We start from the raw sequence: 23,004 nt of genomic DNA on the forward strand, positions 1-23,004 counted from the left end.
TAAACGAACTTTCAAAAGATAGATTATGATAAGGATCTGGTATATGTGTAGCTGTTTTTGCATCTCATTACTTTGCCTACCCTATATTACTTGGCCCAGTGGAGAATGGCATGAGAATGGATCCACATATTGCATGTGTGACTCTCTTAGCCTCCTTCTCCCTTTTTTCTTTTCTCTTGCATTTTCTTTTCAAGTTTAATTTGTATTGTCTTTTATTATTTTTAAAATAAATATTGTTAATTGTTATGTCTTACAGCACAGTATGCCACTGAATTTTTTCCTTTCCATGCTATAGATTTTTTTTCTGTTGAACAACAGCATACAATAAATATAATGTATGTAAGTTACCTTGTAGCTTTTTGTCTTGTATTGCCACCGCATAAAGTGATCGCTTTTTCAGTCCTTCCAGGAACATGACTATTAATTCTGCAATTGCAACACTATTGACAGAGGTCAAGACAAACTCTTCACCACGCAGTGTGCTAAGGGTGCAGCTTTGCCCGAATGTCTTGACTCCCCTGTAGTCACAAAATATTTCAAAAGAAAATAGTTTGTAAAATGGCAAGAAAACAAAAGTCTGGTATCCTTCAACCTCTAACATAAGCAAGGAGTAAACATTTCTAAATATAGAAGTGTTCCAAATCGACAACCATTAGTGCTACTAAAAAAAAATCACATTGTGTAGCTTTTCCTTCTTTATAATTTTTTTGTATAGAAAAAAACAATATGGTAAGTAAACACAGAAGGGTTATAAATAGAAAAAGCCAAAAATTGAAGTCCACTTTGTAAAATCCTGTGAACAAAGCATATACTTGTATCAAAGTAGTTGTAATGCTGAAATAGAATTACTTTGGTTAATTCAACTGCTTCATTACAAAGATGAATTAGCGGTAAATTGCATTAGATTCTCAACCAGTGACGTGCAGTCAGGGGTGGCAGAGCCTCTCCACTGTCATCATGAAAAGAAAAAAAATGTACTGTATATACTCGAGTATAAGCCTAGTTTTTCAGCCCACTTTTTGGGCTGAAAAAAGCCGCCTCGGCTTATACTCGAGTCAGTGAAAAATTTGCCCGAAATGGAGGAGAAAAAGGGGCGGGGCCATGCCACTGGGTGACACTCGTGAATGGCCCAGTGCCCCTGTGAGTTTCCCCTCCCTCTGTGTCAGTTTGCCGCGCAGCGCGCACCGCACCATCCCCCCTCCTCACGTTCTAATGTAATGCAGGGCTGTCTTACGATTCCCCTTCCTCCCCCTCCTGCCGCTCTGCAACGATGTCCCACCTCCTCCTTGTTATGGCAAGCAGCCACATAGCGATGTCCCACCTCCTCTGGTACAGTGATCCAATGATAGGAATCACTGTGCCATGTGTCATAGGAGGCGGGACATCGCTCCCGCGGCTGCACGGGACATCATCATCACAGCGGGACATCAGCATCATGAGGTGAGTGAAGTATTTCATTGAATACACCGCTAGTTTACTGTTTTTCTTTGAAATAAATATTCAAAAACATTATTGGTATCTATTTTTATTTTTGAAATTTACCGGTAGCTGCTGCATTTCCCACCCTAGGCTTATACTCGAGTCAATAACTTTTCCAGTTTTTTGTGGTAAAATTAGGTGCCTCGGCTTATATTCGGGTCGGCCTATACTCGAGTATATACGGTAAAAGGAAAAAGGCTGAGCTAAGAGCCAAGGTGGCGCAGTGGTTAAATGCAGCACTGCAGGCTACTGCTAGATCAGCAGTTCAGCGGTTCAAATCCCACCGGCTCAGGGTTGACTCAGCCTTCCATCCTTCCGAGGTGGGTAAAATGAGGACCCAGATTGTTGGGGGCAATATGCTGACTCTCTGTAAACCGCTTAGAGAGGGCTGAAAGCCCTATGAAGCGGTATATAAGTCTACTGCTATTGCTATTGCTATTGCTATAGTTGCTGCCAGAATCACAGTGGATGACTCTGCTTAGTGCTTAACTGTTTTAAAAAGCCTCTAAAAAAGTGCCCTCTGCAGGAGGAAGCGGGAGAACCACGTGCCTCAGTTAGTCTGACTTTATGATCACTCGAGCAGAGTTAAGCAAGGGTTAAAAGCCAAAACATTCCTTATGTAGATGAGGCAGGTGGTTCTCTCGCGTCCTCCTGTAGAGGGCGTTTTTTTTTAGAGGCTTTTTTAAACAGTTAAGCAGAGTTATCCATTGGAGACTCTGGCAGCAGCTAACCCAGCCTGACCTCAGTAGCTCTTGCCTTTTTCCTTTTATATTTTTACATTTTCATCATGGCAGGCAAGAGCAGAGTTGAAATCCTCTGTGATTGTGAAAGAGCTAGAAAGGGTATGTGGGTCGGAGGGAGCGGGAGGAATTCAAAATTAATGTAATTTGTAAGTAATTGTAAGTAATTTGTGTGTGTGTGTGTGTGTGTGTGTTAGTGTGTGTTTCTTCACTCAGAGGGAAGGGGGTAGGAGAGGCAGGGAGGGCAGCCCACCAGCTTTCTTTCTCTGTGTCGGGCCGGGTTTGTTTCTTCACTCAGAGGGAAGGGGGTAGGAGAGGCAGGGAGGGCAGCCCACCAGCTTTCTTTCTCTATGTCGGGCAGCCCGCCAGCAGAGGCAGGTCTTTTACCCCCCTCTGCTGGTGGGCTGGCACTTTCTTTCTTTCTAGAAAGCGGCTTTTGCCCGCTCCGCCGCTATGTCCGACATAGATGCGGGACGCTTCTATGTCGGACATAGCGGCAGGGCAGGCAAAAGCCGCTTTCTTTCTTTTTGCCTCACCAGCCATAAACCTCACTGCACGTCACTGTTCTCAACCCAGGGGACACAATATTTTAAGAGCTAGAAAAATACTTTCTGGGTAAACAAACTCACTAGGTTTATTCCTTCGGGAGAGAAAGCTAGGCAAATCAAAGAACATGGAAACTCTTTCAGTTCTTATGACACACTAACAGACGAATCAAATACGGACAATGATATAATAGCAGCTGAACATCAATTCTCCTACATATTGACAAAGAGCTCTTTGCAGTCCAGCATGTTCAACAACAGTACCTGTTGGTATGGATGCCAGTAATTTCTGGAAAAGACAAGTCTAGAAGTCTTCTTTCAGTGTCATCTAGGAAACATACACCTTTCCAATTAATTGCCACAATGAAATGTTTCTTTGGAAGACTGGGCCCTGCAAATACAATATAAATATTAGGCTTTCTCTGCTTCTCACTATACCTCATCCTACACAAAGTATGTTGCCATCACAGTACCTGAAAATTTAGTAACTTCGAAGAATCTAGAAAAGAGCAGAGGCCACTGATCACGGGCAAAGTCTACCAACTGCTCCTTTACACACTGAGGAGAAATCTGGTCCTGTGTGTAAGTCGCCTACAACATACAAGAATTTTATTGCAGTTCAGTGGGTATTTGTTTCTTAAATATAATACAATTTCACAAAGGCCCTAAAGTACATCTGACAATCTTTACATATTTATTGTTTAATCAGCAAGTTACAGATAAAAAAATTACAATGGAAATGAATTTAGGCATCCCATTCATACTCACAGCGGCAGTAGAAATAGAAGCTAATATTAATGTCAAATGTGACATCATTTGGATGTTCATACCTTAGCGTGAGCATATGTGATGAGATTCACCCACTTCTCTTGGGATTTGGATCTCAGTAGCTTTGCTGGGATACATTCTTGGAGAATACTTTGAACCAATTCATTTTGGTTGGAGTCTCCAAACTTGATATAACAGTATTTGGCTCCAATTTCCACCAAGTCCTCCTCCTATAACAATTAATGAGATTAGTCAATTTTCTGGAAGAGTTCTTAATCCACCTTCATTCCCTAAGCCTCATTAGCTAGACCAAACAAATGACATATTAATGTATTACTAGGAGAAATAATCTTAAAATAAAATAAAGGCCTGTGTGGCATGGGACCAGGATGTTTGCGGGACCTTCTCATCCACTGGGATTGGCCCGCTCCACCTGTGCCGGCAAAGAGGGCATGCTACAGGCCCCATTGGCCGGGGAATTCAGCTGGCTGTGTCCAGGAAGAAAGCCTTCTCTAATTTGCCTGCCTTTTGGAATATTTTAACCTCCCCTCCAAGTGAGATCAGCTCCAAGCCTCCTGACCTGCCACAAGCACTTAAAAGACCCAGTTCTGCCAGCTGGTTTGGGGCTCCAATGAAGGAGTTTCACATGAAAAATGGTTGATAGATTAATACAGATGCTACCACCTCTTCTCATCCTACCCTCTCCCTCCCCATCTTTTAACTGGTCTCAGTAATTGGATCTTTACAGTATTTTATTTGTGTCTTTTAGGTTTTGGATATTTTGTAACTTTATAAGATTGTAAGCTGCCCAGATGTAAGATGGGTGTCCAATAAATTTTACAAACAAACAAATAGTATGTAGAACAATGGATTTAGAATGATAAATAATTCTTGGCGCAGATATGCCCTTAAAAAGTCATTTTTTTCTCCAAGTGGCTTGGCCCTCATAACCAGAGTACCCAAAAAAATCTACCTTTTCACAACAGTATTCTCCAAACCGGACGCCACGTATTATCTGATAATAGATGAGTTCGGTACTGATGGGATCTTCTTTGGAATTGTGCCAGGGGGTGAAGATCTCTTTTCTGAAGTAGAGACGCCAAGGAGTATACTGTACATGTCCACCCTTCTCTTTTTCCTGTTGCTCACACTGAGAAATGGCATCCATGATGTGATCCCGTCCACTGCCTAGTGACCAGACCTAAGGTCATTGTTAAGGGGGGGGGAGTCTGCTCAGTTAAAGAAGTACAAATTGCCTTGAAAAACTTAATATAATAAAAACTGTGCACAAATAGGACGGGAAAAGGAGGGGATGGCTTCATTATATGTTCTTCTACATTATTTGTAGGGCAGGGTGAAACTGTCTCTGAATTGACACAGATTGGGAAGTTACAGTATATTAATATTTCTATGTATCTCTGTGTAAACAAAGGGGGAGGAAAGGCCATCAAGGGGATACCAGATTGCAGCAGGTTAAAAAAAACCAATCTAATAAATAAATTATATATATTTTGAAGTGATAAAAATTATTATAAGGCTATAAATACATTTCCTGACACATGTCTCTTTGTAAATTGTACTAATATTCATTGCACTAACAACAACTCTGTTTTATAAATTCCAAGAATGTCAACTGAAACTTGATTGTATTTGTCTTGAGGCCAACCTGAAACTTTGCTGACTTAAATTCTGGCTAAAAGGAACATTCTGGGGTGAGTCCTTGGAATAACTTATACTTTGGAATAGTTACATCCCCTCCTTGAAAAAGCAAATAGATTGTGTCCTATTCCCTGATAGCTGTATGCTCTAGGGGAAAAGATAAAGCCTTGGAAGACTCAAGCAGAGAATTTGGGACTAAGAGGTATTCCAAAGGATAGGGGGGGAAATGACATTTTCTTTATTACAAGTTTTTGGATGTTCCTTTTCTCATCCTGAAATAATTTTATCACATCCTTCACACTCCATCTAAGGCAGGAGTGTCAAACTCAATTTCATTGAGGGCCACATCAGGTTTGTGTTTGACCTTAGGGGCCAGGATGGACATGGCCAGGGTGGGTGTGGCCAGCTTGATGTCATTTGTGTTGGGGGTACCTGTAGTGGCCCAAGCTCTCTGCCAGTGAAAAAGGGCTCCCAAGCTTTGTTTTTGACTGGGATGGCCTCCTGGAACCTTCTGCCAGTAAAAACGGAGCTTGGGAGGCCACACACAGCCCTTGCAAGCTCCGCTTTTGGCTGGGACGGCCTCCTGCAACCCTCTGCCAGCTAAAACAGAGCTTGGAGGTGGTGCACAGCCCTCCCGAACTCTGTTTTCACTGGCAAAGGCACCACAGGCCAATCCTTCGCTGTTTCCAGGGTGGCCCCACAGGCCAGATCTAAGCATCCCGTGAGCTGGATCCAGCTCACAGGCCTTGAGTTTGACACCCCTGATCTAAGGGCATTTACTTTAGTATTATTGGATACCTGTCTTCAATGACTTCTACAGGTAATTATCACCACATTCCTTATTAGAATCACTTTTGTGAGGTTAAGTTTGTGGAATATGGATTACCATTATGCTCCCAATGTCACAGATGGTGCCTTGATCTCATTGAAGTACTTAGTGGTAAGCTTTCTCAGCTAACAAAGTAAGTGATTATAAATCAGCTGAGATAAGATCAATGTCCTGAAATATCTAAGGAGGCCATAGAATTCTTAACCACAGCTGTGGTCTTTAGGCACCAATGGCTTTATTCTACAACTAGGTAAGTCCAGTATTTGATTCTGTTTTTGTTTTGCTTCTCTATCCACTTAAATTCACAGTTGTTGACTGCCTTGTGCCAAGGATGTGATAAAGAGGTGATTTCCTGCACCTCTTCTTTTTACTTTTCTGTCAAGTTTTATTACCTATATCATACTGGTTTTGCTTGCTGCAAATACTGTCTGTCTGTCTCATTAATTTCTTTACTCTGTCAGTCTATGGCCATCTATTAAATAAGTAATTCCAAGAACATTCACAACCTCAACTCCAAAGAGGGCTTTATGTAAATATTGAGCAAATTGGAAAAAAGAGTTCACTCAGATTGAGTGTGCAAAGAATGACTTATTTATGCAGACTGACTAAAATGAACATTAAATACATGGTCAGCATGATAGTGACATATATGAAAAACATACACAGCCTTTTGGATCACCTGGGTTATTTTGTTTTCACACAACGATATTTATATGATCAGATTAAATAGAAGAATACATGGGAAAAATCCCCAGGCTGCACCAAAAAAGCAAACTACCAATTCTGATTATGTGAATTTCCTTAAGTTAGTGCTATTTATGTGAGAAAAGGGTAAACAGCTGGTGAAATCTGGGAAGAGATGGAAACTGCATTTTTACATTTAGAACCCTGGTATGGCAGCAAAAGAAAAGCCTAAACCACTCAGGAAAGTATTTTATGAAGTAATGTTCCCATCCTAGGATATAAAAATAACAGATTAGAAATGAAAGTATTTAAAAAATGTGCTTTTCCAGAGCATTTAGATTGGCATGACACATAACTCCATTTTACCTTATCATACAAAGCAATGTAGAGAGAGAAGCCAAATATGTCTTTTAAGTTCATTTGATCAGCTACCAGCTGGCAGATCTCCTTTGCAGTGGAGGCTGAATCTGCAAGCACTTTGGTACTGTTGCCGTTCATCATGATTACACTAAGTGTAATTGGCTTCTTACTCTTGGTTGCCTAAAAACAAAGTTAAGTAAGTACTAAGAAATAGAAGTCTATTCCACACATGAAGAAGATTGAATCTCAACTTTTACAATATAGTGCAGTGGTCTCCAACCTTGGCAACTTTAAGACTTGTGGACTCCAACTCCCAGAGTTCCTCAGCCAGCAAAGCTGGCTGAGGAACTCTGGGAGTTGAAGTCCACAAGTCTTAAAGTTGCCAAGGTTGGAGACCACTGATATAGTGTATATAGATGATCTACATGTAGTTAGGGAAGGCTTTGTTGAACTATTAGAATAAATTAATCAATATTTAACTTTTCCATGCCTTTTAGTGCCTTAATGATAAAAAGGTAGCAAATATCTGTAGCTTGGGTATAGAGTGAGGATGGAGGTTCATTCTCTGAACTTGGGGGTTGGTTTCAAATGTTTCGTTAGGAAGCTAAGTAACATCTTTAGTGGAGTTTAGGGGATATCAGTGTCAGTGTTCCTCTGTTCATAAGGGCTTCGTGCGGTCAGTAGGTCTTATGATGGAAAGGTCACATCAGGTGAGGGACTTGTGGTGGGACAAGTGTGCGTTGCATCAATTGAAGGGGTCTTATGATGGGTCAGGTGTGGATCACATCAGTGGCACCAACCCTCAATCAATCCACACAACCCCAATGCCCCCCACCCAGCACTTCACCTCCCAATGATCCTCACCTAATGTTACCTCCCCATCACAAGAGCCATCATAAGACCCTTACCTGATGTGACATCCCCATCACAAGATCTATTGACCACACAAAGACATTATAAACAGAGGGACATTGACATCCCCTAAACTCCAGTGAATATGTTATCTAGTCTGGTAATGAAATGTTTGGAAGCCAACCCACAAGCTTGGAGAATGAACCTCCACTCCCAAGTACTTTTTTCTATGCTTAAGTATAAATGGTATTATCCAAAGATGTTATTTCTCATCATCAGGTTCCTCTTATAATGTTTATTCATAAAGTTACATCCACTAAAGTCCTTTCCAATGTTAATCTTTTTCTGTTTGATAGTTGTTCCTTTCAACTCTTTCCTGTTCTCTCAAGATATTAGTAAGATCTTTTCTCTCTTGAATAGCTGATCTTTCCCCACAGTCATTTTGTATTGCTTTTGACAAAGGTAATTGCTAGCTTTTTTTACTTATCCCTTTTATAGCAAAAATTCAATTTTGAGGGGAAAATTCAATAGTTCGGTAATTTATTTTCTTTCACAGGAAATAAACTTGTATTTGTGCAATTTAAAGAAAGTTCTGGAAAAAATACTGATTTTTCCTTGTTTACCTAGAATGGCTAGTGCAGCAAATGTGTCTCAAATGAAGGTTGTTAAAAGAAAGAGAATATGTAATTCATAAGAAACTCAGCTAAATGGTGTCAGCTGGATCCTTCATAAGAAGTGAACGAAGAGAGCTAATGAGGAACCTACTCTAGATGACTTCAGGCATGGAAGGAAAGATATCAGAAAAAGGTTGCAAAATAATTGCTCATTCTGTTGATTTGATTTGATTTGATTGCACTTATATGCCGCATGTTTAGGGCAATGGCAATTCTAACTCAACATAGCTGGAGGATATCAGACTGGAAAATATTAATTTAGATAATTAGAATTACTATGTCCTACCACACCATAATTTTTGATGTAAGAAAAGAGAAGATAAAATGTAATGTAATTTGGGTAATAGTTACCTGCAGCTCCATCCAGCTAGGTGGTTCAGATCGTGTTCCATTCATATAAGTTCGCCTCAACCGTTCAGAACAATAAGGTGCATACAATAATGGTCCACCCCGAATAAAATTTAGTAGATACTACAGTAGTATGAAGTAAAATAAGTTATTTGAAAGCATATGGCCACATAGGTTTGTTGGATCTTCTATAACAGTAAGTAGAATATAATGAAAATGTTTACGGTTAATTCCATGTTACTTTTTGCACTTTGAACATCATGTCTCCAGTATAATGATATTTTTTAAATACACTTTAAGAATGGGCTTAACAAAATAGAAGGTGAAATCATTTTTTAGGCTGCAAACATGAAAATATTTGGCCTGTGTCTGAAAAGTGCAAATGTCAACCTTCATTGTGTAAGACAGAAACAAACTTCACGATAATGGTCAAAATTAAAATGTTGCCAATAAGATGTTTTTAAGACAGAAAGCGCCAAGAATTGGGAGTGAAGAGGAAGAAGATCAAGATATACAATAAGAAGGGAAATCCTAGAAAGAATAGAGAATAGTTGCTGCTGAATTTTGCATTAGGCAACTATGGGCTAGAGTAGAGCTTTGCAACCTGTACCCAAAACCATTTAGCCAAGGGGTCCCCAACCCCCGGAATGTGGACTGGCCAGAAACTGGCCCACGCAAACAAGTAAATCCCCATCCATGCAATGCAGGCAGCATGTGAAAACATGTCCCATCTGGTCTGTGGAAAAACCTCTCTCCACAGAACTGATCCCTGGTGACCAAAAGGTTGGGCGGTGCTGATCTAGCCCATGGTCCTAAATGAAATACATTTACCTCATATGCACAGAATGCGTGCTTGCTGCTTCCTCAGGCAACTATTTTAACTATGGCTTCACCAGCTGTCTCTGTGCAACTTGTGCAAAAAGTACTCCAGAATGATGGCAGTAGTTTATCTGGCCCCTACTCTGAAGACATTTGTCACCTTGGAGCTAAAGCTTTGTTCTACACATGGTCCTCAGCAACTAACTGAAGTAGCTCTTACTAGGAGCAAACAACTACAGAATCAGTACCTTCACAAACTGGTCTGAAGGGCAGAAAGAACCAAGGCAGAGTGACAGCAAGATCCAACCTCTGTGATAACTAGTTTTATTTTTATTTTCAGTGAGTTGTTTACAGATCTGGCAATAAATCTCATCCCTGTTATAGAAAACAAAAAGGCATTTTGTTATGTTTCAAGTTCATCATCTCAGAGGCTAGCAAACTTTTTTGGCCAGAGATCACATTTAATTACATTTTCAAAAAAGGACTGTGCTCTCTGTTGGCCACAGCAGGAATGAAGAGCCAAAAGGTTTGTCTTCCCTCCTTTTGGGAATGTAGGATTTAATGGCATTCCTATTTTGCATAATAAGGGGGAAAAGGAAAATTGTAATGGGGGAAAAAAAGATTTTAAAAACCCAAATACTTTCTCAACAAAACAAATAGAAAAATGCACAATTGAAGTGTCATAGGGGAAAGGTGGATGCAGTGTTGAATATATCTGTCATTCTCTGTTACTTATACATTTTGGTTTTCAGGGTTATTTCATGCCCTGTGCATCAGTTTTACCTATAAAAATGTTTACTTTGCAGGGAAAAGAAATCAAACCAATAAGTCCTTTAGATGAGTTGTGAAACTTCACTCTTGTTACTGAACAAAAAATGGAGGATCTCACGTGAAATTTAAGAGATTTAAAACCTCATGCATTATATTGTTCACTTAAGTGTAAGCTTAACTAAAATATTTTATGACTTTTCTTTAAAAATGCACCTGATACAAAAATAAACAGTATATTATACCTTTATATTTAAAAATCCTGAAATTCAGCTCAAAAGCAGTAGAAAAAACTTTGCTTCAAGCTTCTTGCAAAGAAAATTAAAAACAACATAGGTCTGGGATGGTGAACCTATGGCACGTGTGCCACAGGTGGCACACGGAGCCATTTGTCAGGCACGCGAGGCGTTGCCCTGCCCGCATGTGCGCATTGGCCAGCTGAGTTCAGCCTTTTTTAAAGCCATTTGTCACCCTCCCCAGGCTTCAGAGGCTTTATAGGACTTTGGGTTTGTCCGTTGGGTCATTTTTCATCCTCCGGAGCTTTCAGGGAAGCTTCTGGAAGGTCCCTAAATGCTCCAGAAGACTTAAACTGGCCCTATGAGCAAACCGGAAGTTTGTTCCCAAATTTCCAGTTTGCCCATAAGGCCGGGTTTTTACGCTCCGGAGGCTTCAGGAAAGCTCCTGAAGCTTCCAGAGGGCCTCTGGGAGGGGAAGGCTGTTTTCGCCCTCTCCAGGCTCCTATAAAGCCTCTGGAGCCTGGGGAGGACAAAAAAAGCATGCAAAAAATGGGGGGGGGGAGCGCCTGTCATGCACGCATGCGTGCTGGGGGAGCACATTGCATTGTGGGTGCGGCACATCCGCACACAACCCCCCTGCACTCTCCCTGCTTATGGCACTCGAGCCAAAAAAGGTTCACCATCGCTGAAATAGGCCATCAGAAAAAGTATGCTTTAGAGCCGTGTTTCTCAACCTTGGCCACTTGAAGATGTCCGGACTTCAACTCCCAGAATTCCCCAGCCAGCATTTGCTGGCTGGGGAATTCTGGGAGTTGAAGTCCGGACATCTTCAAATGGCCAAGGTTGAGAAACACTGCTTTAGAGTGTTAATGTCAGACATGCAAGAAACAAGTGACACAAGTACCAACCACATAATTAGTGATACCAGGAACACCTCTGATGAAGCTTAATAGCTTTTTATATAGTCTTATTGCAAAAAACATACACATACGTACATGATTTCAATAGCTGAAGGAAATCTGAGTTTTATTCAAGCCATTTTAGATGCACATCTGGATCTGTGCATTTGCTATTGAAAATAAAGGTACTATTTAATAAATGTAATACCTGATGGCAGGACGCAGGATAGCATTTCCAATGATAAACTGCACTTTTTCAAGGTTAGACATAGGCCTCTCAGACTCAGAGCATTCCTCCTGAAACATATCTTCCCCATTCATCAGCTGGCTTTTTATCTAAAATAAGCATAAAACCATTCACCTTTTTTTGATTAGAATTGTTTTAAATGGCATCCAATCCATGCTGGAATGGAACACCAGCTCAGCCCCTCCAACCTGGTCCGCTTTAAATGTTTGGACCAGACTAATCTCAAAACAAAGTAGGAAGTTCCTATTATAGGCAAGATATATGCTCCATTCTTCCTATGTTGCTTTGGACATGGGGAATGCATGTCTGTTCATCTGCAATATAGTTTGTTGGCATTATTCATTTTATATTCAAGATACAAGAGGAAGCGGAAACATCTGCACATGTCTGCAGCTTTCTCAGAAAGTTTCTCCCTTGCAATAAGCCCCACAACATCTATTTTCAATAGGACACTGTAATGCCTATTGGATAGTGAGAAGAAAATATGCAACAAACCTTATCAGCCATTTTGGAGTTGTGCTTCAATTTCACAGAAGAAATTACCTTGGAGAACTTGTTAGCTTTTTTGATGTCTACCTAAGTTATCCAATTTATGAAGAAGAAGAAAAGAGTTAGCTTGATTCCCTAAAACAGATAGAAACTGTAAAAAAAAGGGGGGGGAGCCAGCACTCATAAGCATTGGGTTATAATATGAAGAAAGCAGTTTTTTAAAGTCTCGAACATTGTTTTTTATCATTATTTGTAACAAATAATTTTGGAAAGAAATCTTTTTCTCCTCTTTGTAGTGTCACTTAATTACCCATCAAGATATTACTGCTTATGTTACTATTTTTATATTATATTTTTTTAAATTAGTATTTTAAGTCACTTGTCTTCAGAAATAGAATGGCGTAAAAGTAATTGGTTAAATAATAGCTATTAATTGATGGCTACCTTGGGTGCGGAGTTTAACAAAATGTTACATTCTTTATTAGGCTCAATAAATTTGTCATGGACATTTATGTTAGAAAAATGTCACATTCTAGGACATTCTAAGACATTAATGCTATACATTCTAAGTCAGTGTTTCTCAACCTTGACAACTTGAAGATGTCCAGACTTCAACTCCCAGAATTCCCCAGCCAGCATTTGCTGGCTGGGGAATTCTGGGAATTGAAGTCTGGACATCTTCAAGTTACCAAGGTTGAGAAACACTGTTCTAAGTCATTACTGCTCTACTAGCAGTGTACAGTAAGTTTTAGAAAATTAACCAGTATAGTTGAAGAAATTTTAAAAGGCAAAAACATTACTTTGTTTTTGACTTCTCACTCAAGATTCAATTTAAGAAGAAATTATGACAGCAAACCATTCTCATCTTATTTTACTGATGGAATGAAACTAGGTTTCTTAGTCTATTATGGAATATACAGAAAGAATTGAAAATGAGTCTGCTTCCATTTTTGTAAGATGAGGATCGTGCTGAGTCTTTCTAGTGTTTTGTAGACACTTAAGACTAACTTCCTGGCAGCATTACAAATTATATGTGCTGTCATCCAAATGGAATGTGGTGTTTTCTTTTCATAAACAGAGCGCTAATAAACTTTGACCCAATTTTCTGACTAACCCAAACTGCTTACAATTAACAATAGAACAATTACGGATAGCTACCCTGTCCCCAGTACCTCTGCTAGTTCAAATCAGCAAGCTATAGCTGAAATAAATTAACATTTAAGCCCCAAAGACAGAGCAAACATTTCTAAAATCACTGAAGCCCAGAATCTGTGGTTTGTACATGGCACACAAGATGACATTTCAGATGTTTGATAACTCTGAAAATATTAGCATTATCAAGCCCTTCACACAGGCTACAAATACTTGTTGGCTGCAGGGTTCAAATTGTCCACAGCTGCCCATGTTATGAACCACTGAACTACATGTTGCAGCACTTGTCCAAGATGCCAAGATGGTCAGTGACATCTGACACCTCTCCTAGTGCTATTTAAGCTTCTTGTCCTACCTGCTCTGTTAAATCAAAATGATAGGAACCTAGCATGCTGCAAAGCAAAATAGCATTATGAAGCATAATCTGAATTTCCAACAATGTCTCTGCACTCTACATGTTTTTATTGAACTAGATCAGACAGTCCTAATCCGAATCAGCACTTCAGGAAGAGAGAGTGAGAGTGAGAGACTTCCTGCACCAAATAAATTTATTTGTCTGAGAAAATCCTAGACCAGAAATTGTCATTGCAAGTAACACTTCAGTGGGCAAATAACAATTAGACATAAATCAGTGTGGAGCAACAAAGAATTCGGATTCTAATTTTTCTATTTAAATAAGCTTATAGCAATGAAAAATATATTTTCCTTACTATATCTGGATGATAACTGCTTACAGGTTGCGGTTGGCTTTCTTTGCCAAAGCTTTCAATAATCTGTGTCTCCTTGGAACTTCTCTTGCTGTTGATATTCCGTACTCTTTCTGGCAAATCACCCATGAACTGTAAAATGATGGTCCATACAGCTAGAGAGGCCTAGTGAGAACAGATAGTAGACATGCTGTCCTTGCAATTATAATGCATTTCATTAACAAATACTTATTAGCTGAATGGAGAGAAATTAGCTTTCTTGATTTTTGTGCATCAGCATATAAATGTACTTAATTCCTATTGAACATTATGAGAATTAGTGCACTGCTATGTTTACCATACAGTTATAATAATAAACATGATGTGTGTAAGAGAAACACTGGCTACTCATTCAATAGATGATTTTGCCATTTTGTCCAAACAATTCAATTTTGTTACTGTTGCCTTATTTTGAGACCAACATTTAGGAAAGAGAAAACTGTATGTGGTTTCATTAAATACAATTACTGTACTTAATGCGTACTTCCCAAAATAAAACGTGGAAACAATGAAATATTAATAATTCATTGTATATATTTTACCATGAAAAATGGGCACAAATTTTGCCTGAAAATATTGTAAGACATCTGGAATGTGCAAATTGGAAAAGGCTAATCTAAATTACACTTATGATCTTGCTGCATATTTGCCTTTTACCTCAATGTTAGGTCTTTATCATGTTTTATGAAGTAAGTTGCTGGGTATCATTTTCTAAAATTAAGCAGCAATGAACAAACAAATCATATATCATAATGTGCCATTTTTAATGGATAGGCCTTCAAGTTGCAAGAGAGATGGTAAAATAATGCCTCAATATTTCTACATGCTTATGTTAAATATAGTTAATGTTTTCAAAATTGGCTGAACAAAAATATTTTAAACTAATATTTTAAACTTATTTTCTAAGTTTAGTAACAAATGAATACTTTAAAGCAGTGTTTCTCAACCTTGGCAACTTAAAGATGTCCGGACTTCAATTCCCAGAATTCCCCAGCCAGCATTCGCATTCACTGGCTGGGGAATTCTGGGAATTGAAGTCCGGACATCTTCAAGTTGCCAAGGTTGAGAAACACTGCTTTAAAGTATTCATTGTCCAAATAGGGTGATGTTAGTATTTTAGTTTAGAATAACATTGCAGCAGACTTTTCTACCAAGGTGTAAACCTTTAATTTTCTGCACAGATCCGTCCTTAAAAAGTGCTTGAAAACAACATCTACTGAAGAATTCATCAGCCAAACAACAGAATATTCATTTTGAAACAGCTACAAAGGCTACTAAACTGTTCTGAGTCAATTTCAATGTGCTGATTCTTGTCTATAAATCTTGAAAAAATTGAGAACAAACTGTGTTCCTCAACTGCAGTGACTTGTGTCTTTCAGCAATTAGACAAAATGAGAATGTAGGGATTAAACCAGACAATTTTATACATGGCCATTGTGTCAATTGTCTGGAACTCCTTGTCATGGTAGGATAGGTTGCTTTCTTTGTTTCTGATCTTTATATTGTTGGTAACTTTTTCATTGAGCTTGGAATGACAAATGTTTCCTATTTTTTAAATAAAGGATTAATTAAAACTGAAGTAAAGATTGAACTTTTAATATTTGCAGTTATTAGATGACTGAAAAAGACCAATTTATAGGAGATAGGTCCGTGGCCATCAATTGTTATGGTAATATCTTCTAAATTTATTTATCATTTATAGTTTATCATTTATCATTTATTATTTAACCTTTGAGACAGTGTTAACTCTTAACAATTGCCTAGTCATTGCAGTTTTCTTGGCAAGATTATAAGAAATAGTTTGCCTTTTCTTTCTTCTTAGGGCTTCCTGGGAGACAACAATTGATCCAAAGTCACCCATATGACTTGGTGCCTAAAGTGACTCTAAAATTCAGTCTCCTGGTTTCTAATCCGGCGCCTTAAAATATACTTAGCATGTACAATATGCAAACACAATAAAAATCAACATAACCAAATAAATTTCTTAGCCATATCACTACATTAACATCCATTTTATAATATTCAGTACAGTCTGCAGCAACACATTCCCAATTATCAGGAAAAACATAGTCTGATTCAGAACAACTTTCACTTCAGTTTCTAAAGGCTATGTAACAAACAGTTGTTTTAATTTTTTTGCCTGTTATCAGAGAAAGAAAACAAGCTGTTCCAAATTTATTCCAAAGGCAATTTATTAAACATTACTTCAAGGAACTGGGAGTTTTGATTTTAAAAACACATTAAATGAAGGTAAATAATTACCAAAATATCATCCTTTTCATCATGATAAAGCAAAGGGTGGCGCAGTGGACGTCTAATGTGTGTATAAGTGGCAGATCCCTGGAAGTGAGTTGCTGCAAATTTGGGGAAGTTGTATTGTGCCAAGTCATCTGCCTCCTCATTCAGCTCTACCGTTATGGGGATCATATCCAGGTCTATCTCATGCAGCTTGTGTCTCTGTGTTTTTTTCTCCAGGTCCTACAAGGTACAGAAGTAGAAAAACAGTTTTGTTTTAATTCCCTAGTGTTGTTAACTTAGACTTGATATAGGTGTTGAAATTGCAGGCATAAAAAATCTAAATAACGTCCTCTTCAGCACTCAGGGATTGCATTCCAGGAAAGAAAGGTAGAGTGAAGATGATTCCACAGAAATGATGCCTATGACAACAGTGGAATGAAGAAGGCCTCTCTGGACAAGTGCTCCAAACAGCTGCTCCCCATGAAGAGATTGATAGACAGCAGTCTCCAGCAGGTTTATAGCTCTGGGAAATGAGAGGACAGCCATCTTGCTCAAATTGCTATGGCAGCCTCAGAGATTTGACTTCTGAGAAATGGGGATTTTCTGGTCAACTTCCTAATGACTCCCAGAAAATAAACATTAAAATGGTGAGTGGATGAAATCCATTGCTCTACTTTTGCATGGTATTCACTGCCCAGAAATAGGGCAACTGTAAGTTGTGGTGGTGAATAAAGGAGGTAATGTGAAATAACTTTATCAGTTTTTCTTTCTGGTCAATCATTATTTTTTACTTTAGTTGCAATCAGCAATGCAGCCATTTTAATGATATATTTTGAAATGTTCAAATGTGCTCATACGTTCCTCAAAATTACTTCATTATTCAAGAAGCACAATCAGGAAAACTAGACCTATTTTTATTACAAGGTTACATTGCTAGAAGCTTGCAAAACTGAAGGTACCCCTCTGGTTTCTCACTTTTACTCACCAAAAACCAGGGAGGGTCCCTCCTAAATACATTTGCCATTTTCTCCTTTGGAGTCAGATTTTGTTCACCAGATTGTTGTCTAGGCTATTGCTCTTTCTCCAACCTCAGAAGGTGATACTATTACAATAGACAATCAATTTAATTATATCTCCATCTCTTCTTACCTCAAAGCCCAAAGGAGCTTGGCCTTCTTGCCCTCCAATGAAAGAAGGCAAGAAACCAAATACTCTGTCCACCATTTCCTGATCACTGATGTCATCATACATTGATCCATGTTTGTTTTCTTCAGAATCCTTTACTTTTAATTTCTTACTATAATCTTCTGATTCTGGAATTGCCAAATGTTCCTGTAACTAAATGAAAGGAATCCATTAAGGTGGACTTAGGGATTGAGTTAGGACTTTATATGTACAAATTGCACTTTATAACTACTCCTGCATCATCAGAACAAAGTAACAAAATTAGTTCCTATTCAATGATTTGACACTGGAAACTCCAACAATGAAAAAAGATCCAATGGGAGTCCTACAAATTGATAAAATAAAATAAAAACCAGGAGGCACTACCGCAAACATGCTCCGGCTGCTCCAACAATAATTTTATTCCTGGAAATTTATTAAACATTGCTTCAAGGAACTGAGGGATGTTTAAATGTTAACAGAAAGCTACTGTATTTATATTTTGGCCCAGTGGCCTCATCTAGTTAAGCAAAAGAAATCCCACTCAAGAGATTCAGAAAGGAAAACCTGATATGTTGATACAGGTAAATGGGCAGAGAAATCTGAAACTTGCAAAAATCAAACACTAATGAACTAAGATATTGTCCTCTTCTTGCCTTTCCTAGAGGAATGAGAGCACTCTCCCAGGGCTGGCTCAAAAAGATAAGTAGCGCCCATATCCAGAAACCAGGCTAGAAAATAGTTGCAATCTAAGAAATAGTAAGCTGGATATGGGTTGATATTTGGATTTGATCATACAGAAGATTATTTGGGTTTGGTGACTTTATTATACCTTCTTGTTATTCCATCTCTGTCTTCCTGGTTCAAGGAGTTGCTACTGAGATAATCCTTTCAGAAGTCAGTTTTCTTTCATCTTTTTTCTCCTTTCCTTTTGTTTCCTTTCAACTTTTTAGTTTTTTGACTAAACACATGATATAGACTTGATTTCTTACCGAAAGCGTGACTCCATTCTAAAAGGGTTTTAATATCATCATATGTATTTTCCTTCTGCTGACTACTCCCTAGTAACTCTGGTCAGAAGGAATTTGTCTGTGGAAATGTACCTGATGGTAGCATTTGCTGAATGGGCTCTCCTAAGGATCATGGGTATTGTAAGATTTGCAGAGAAAAAGGCCTTAGACCAGTGGTTCTCAACCTGTGGGTCAGGACTGCTTTGGGTGTCGAACGACCCTTTCACAGGGGTCGCCTAAGACTATTGGAAAACACATATTTTCGATGGTCTTAGGAACCGAGACACCATTTTTATGGTTGGGGGTCACCACAACATGAGGAACTGTATTAAAGGGTCACGGTATTGGGAAGGTTGAGAACCACTGCCTTAGACGGTCCTCACCTGAGGCAGGCAGGCAGGCAGGCAATCAGCACATACCACATCCTAAGTATGTATGCCTTCAAGTGCATCCCATTATACCTTAAAACCCACTTTAAAGCAAAATATTGAGTTCACCCTTTTCAAGAAATTATTGTAGAAGAAAACTTTATACATTTTTATCTTCTATCAAATCAAAAATTGAGATTATTCAGCAACTGAGGTATTGAAAGATTGTCATAGATAAGAGACAGGGCAAAATTTTCCAGATGTTTTAGAAGATAAGACAAGAAGGAATAGGTTTGAGCTGGAGGGGAGTAGATTTTGATTGGACATTGACAAGTACTGATGGCAATAGCTAATCACCGGGAAAAACCACTGCCTCAGAAAAAGGTGAACTCTCTTTTTCTGAAAACATTAAGTAATGCTAAATGGCCATCTGTCAGGGATGCGTAATAGTGGATTGTTGTATTGACAATAATCTTAAGTAATTTTGACACTGTTATTTTTAAATATTTATTTAACAAAGAAACAGACTGATATAATACTAATTTTAGCCATTCTGTTCCCATGTCCTAGTTATGAGTTCCCAGCTTCAACACTTTAATTATAGTAAACAAGCTATAACTAGTCACTCTCTTTGGAGGTATGCTGTATTTTGGGGAGTATAAGAGGCACCGGAATATAAGACCCCACAAGATTTTGAAGAGGCAAATTTTAAAAAAAAGTTTTTGCATTCTGCAGACCTTCCAAAAATGGCCTGTTTTTCATGAAAACGGGCATGTATAGCCTTTAGGAGGCTTATAGAGTGCTCCTGGGGGCTGGGGGGCAAACACGAGCAAAAAATGGCCTGTTTTTCATTCATTTTTGCCCTCCCCAGCCCCCAGGACACAGCCATTTTTGCAAAGAGAGCAGGGTTTTGGTAGGACCAAAATGCTGTATTCAGTGTATAAGACGCACCCAGATTTTCAGCCTCTTTTTTGAGGGAAAAGGGTGCGTCTTATACTCCGAAAAATACAGTAGCTATTTTATTCCATCATCAAAATTACTATTCTTCACAAGTTCTATGAACAAGACTTGTTGTGTGATTCCTATTTCCATGTTTCCAATCATACTACCTACCTTCTTCATTTTGTGCAAAGTCTTACGAACAAACATTCCCCTGGCATAAGCCTGTATCACACACACAGCTTTCAGCTGCTCAGCAATTTTCTGGCGCATCAGGTAACCTCGGCACAACGCTTGAAACTTAATCATGTTCCCACGGGCTTCTTCATACTTCTTCATAAGCTGTTTGCTCCGGAAAAGGGCTTGCAGACGTTCAAATCCCAATATGAGCTATATGGGAGAAATAACAGCCTGACATTAATTGTGGTGCAAAACATCTTCTATTGCTGGATTTCAGGGTCAAAGGCAAATTCTTACCATTCTAAAATTTTTACGAGCAAAGTATCCTCTCCAGGCTGCCTGTATAACTACAGCACTTTGTCTCTGCTTCAGAAACTGTTTCCTTTACAGAGAAAGAATAACAAGAAACACAACTTATTCTACAAAGAAAAAGAATATTAAAGGAGTGTTCAGAGCACACCCAATAGAACAGGTGCTGGAGAAAAAATGGAGTTATCCCAAAAACCAAATCAGGAAAGCACCCGAATTATATCAAGACTAAGTGATTTCATTTTCTAAATGAAAACGATGACATGTATGAACTCCCTCTTCTATGGGGTACTGGAATTATCTTAAATAGACATGAACTATTCTAAGTGGTTTTTCCTTTAACACTAACACTTTAATGCTCAATGTATCATGAATTTAGAGAGAAAAAAATTCAAGCGCCTAAATGGGTTAAAGTGATTTAGCATGTTTTAGAGGAGATTAGGTATTTGTTGTGGCTCCATTATTGTGGGTAAGAAGGTTTGGAACAAATAATAGTAAAGTTTAAATGCAGTGATCCTGTTACTCCATGGATGGTATTCCATTCATCACCATTTCCTATTTCTTTTCCAACTTTCCGTGTTTATTAAGCATGTTCAGTCCTCTCTGGACTACTGTATTTGTTTGTTTCTCTTTTACATGTTTTTTTTTAAATCATGAACTTTATCCTTTTATTTCTTGTTAGCCAGATAGAGTAGATTAAAACCTAGACAACACATTGATTTGTTTGGTTATGGGAGGGTTGCATAACAGGAAGAGGTCCATAAAGTCAAGATGGCATCCAAAAAGCCCACCCTTTTTTACATGTGATATTGAAGAAGAACATAAAAAATGGGTGGGACTTCAATTGCCTGATAGTGGCTGTCATCTTGTCTTTTTGGACACCCCTCCCCCTATAGTCACTACTAGTTATGGGTTTTCCTCTTTCTCGAATGGAAGGAGAATCTTTTGCCCCCTAGGGTATAAACCAGGGGTGGGTTCCTGCCAGTTCTAACCTCTTCTATAGAAGAGGTTCCACAAATCTACAGTGCCAGTTCCAGCTCCCTCCCCCCGCCCATCCGCACATCATCAAGATGAAGAGCAAGAGGAGGAATTCTGGGAGTTGAAGTCCACAAGTCTTAAAGCTGTTCAGTTTGAACACCCCTGGGGGGGGTTTCTAAAGGGTTAGGGGTGCAAGGGTCTTGTAACTTGACAGCTTTAAGACTTGCACACTTCAATGCCAGAGTTTCTGAGCCAACATTTTGGTTGCTAAGCAAGAGCGTTGTTAAGTGAGTTTCACCACATTTTACAAGTTGGCCACACCCATCTGGTCACATGGCTGGCAAGCCACTCCCACCCAGTCACATGGCAGGAAAGCCACTCCCACAAAGCAGGCCACACCTACAGAAGAGGTTCTAAAAAAATTTGAAACCCACCACTGGTGTAAACTACCATCTTTTCTCTCTGTCCTGCTTGTTTTTGCTCTTTGAGGATCTTATTGCATTCTAGACAGAGGGTCTCAAGCTTTTTCAGGCTGCCCAACTTGTTGGTTTTTTAAAATATTGGAAACAGCTGATCAAAAGTCAAAGTGCCAATCATGGCAAACTGACTTCATCCAGTTGAATTTGTTTGTTTCTCTTTTAGTCTGTCAAAGAACCTTATCATGTTCCTGAGGAACTCAAGGACTCTATGGTCCACACAGTTTGAAAACCCCGATCTAAACAATGCACAACTGTAACTGTTAGTAATTCACATTTGTCACTACCGTTAAACATGTTTACCTGTCTTTGACTCCCCTGAGCACCTTCTGAATTAGAATGGCTTTTTCTCTGAGTGCCTTGTCACGCTGGACCTCCAGAACTGTATCGTGATAATCCTATTAAAGATTTGACAAAAATAAAAACACACCTATTTGAACTAAGGCTGAAGCAAAACAGATTAAATGATTCTGTATACACAATGGTAGCTGGATTTAATTGTTCTTCTTAACAATTCAATTTATTATTATACCCACTGGCAGTTGATCAATGGTGCCCTGATAAATATTTAAAAAAAAACAGTTGTGCTGGCTCTGCTGCTGCTGCCACATTGCTAGCCATAGACCAACTAATTTGCATGCCATGCATAGCGGCTCAGCTCACAAAATTCCAGAAACTTTAACAGTCAGCTTTTGCCAGCCAGTGTAATTCAATTCCACCATATGAAAACATGAATCAGGATCAAGCTGCAAAACAAACATTTTGAAACAGAATAAATGGAGAGAAAACAAAGGCTTAAAAAGTCATGTCTGGAAAAGATTTGAGGAGATTCTTAAAAAGAGAAGAGTATTTCTTATTCTTCTGTGCTGCACATAGCATTACTTATCCAGACAGAAATAAAGGAATAAAAATATATGTACATTGGAGTATTTCACCATTCAAGTGTTTCACCATTCACCATTCAGATTTTTGGGGGATTGTTCAAAAATACATTTATTAGTTATGAGCAACTTATCTTACTTGTAAGAAAAAAATTCAGAGGTAGGGA

The 23,004-nt window shown here is 38.8% G+C and overlaps 1 protein-coding gene across 1 annotated transcript in view; it reads right to left on the bottom strand.

Annotated features, from left to right (window-relative positions):
- The window catches only part of MYO7B (myosin VIIB), a 63,391-nt gene that overhangs the window by 16,149 nt on the left and 24,238 nt on the right, over positions 1–23,004 (bottom strand). The window contains exons 18-33 of the mRNA XM_032225648.1: positions 22,260–22,354; positions 20,491–20,575; positions 20,188–20,403; positions 17,682–17,870; positions 16,557–16,772; positions 14,259–14,420; positions 12,403–12,483; positions 11,869–11,996; positions 10,006–10,132; positions 8,942–9,061; positions 7,071–7,244; positions 4,506–4,733; positions 3,595–3,762; positions 3,238–3,355; positions 3,029–3,155; positions 349–518 (exon numbers count right to left, since the gene is read on the bottom strand). Coding sequence (XP_032081539.1) covers positions 349–518; positions 3,029–3,155; positions 3,238–3,355; positions 3,595–3,762; positions 4,506–4,733; positions 7,071–7,244; positions 8,942–9,061; positions 10,006–10,132; positions 11,869–11,996; positions 12,403–12,483; positions 14,259–14,420; positions 16,557–16,772; positions 17,682–17,870; positions 20,188–20,403; positions 20,491–20,575; positions 22,260–22,354 — 2,404 coding nt within the window. The remainder of the gene's footprint in view (positions 1–348; positions 519–3,028; positions 3,156–3,237; positions 3,356–3,594; positions 3,763–4,505; positions 4,734–7,070; positions 7,245–8,941; positions 9,062–10,005; positions 10,133–11,868; positions 11,997–12,402; positions 12,484–14,258; positions 14,421–16,556; positions 16,773–17,681; positions 17,871–20,187; positions 20,404–20,490; positions 20,576–22,259; positions 22,355–23,004) is intronic.

The sequence above is a fragment of the Thamnophis elegans genome, chromosome 10 (assembly GCF_009769535.1).
Source record: "Thamnophis elegans isolate rThaEle1 chromosome 10, rThaEle1.pri, whole genome shotgun sequence".
NCBI lineage: Eukaryota > Metazoa > Chordata > Lepidosauria > Squamata > Colubridae > Thamnophis > Thamnophis elegans.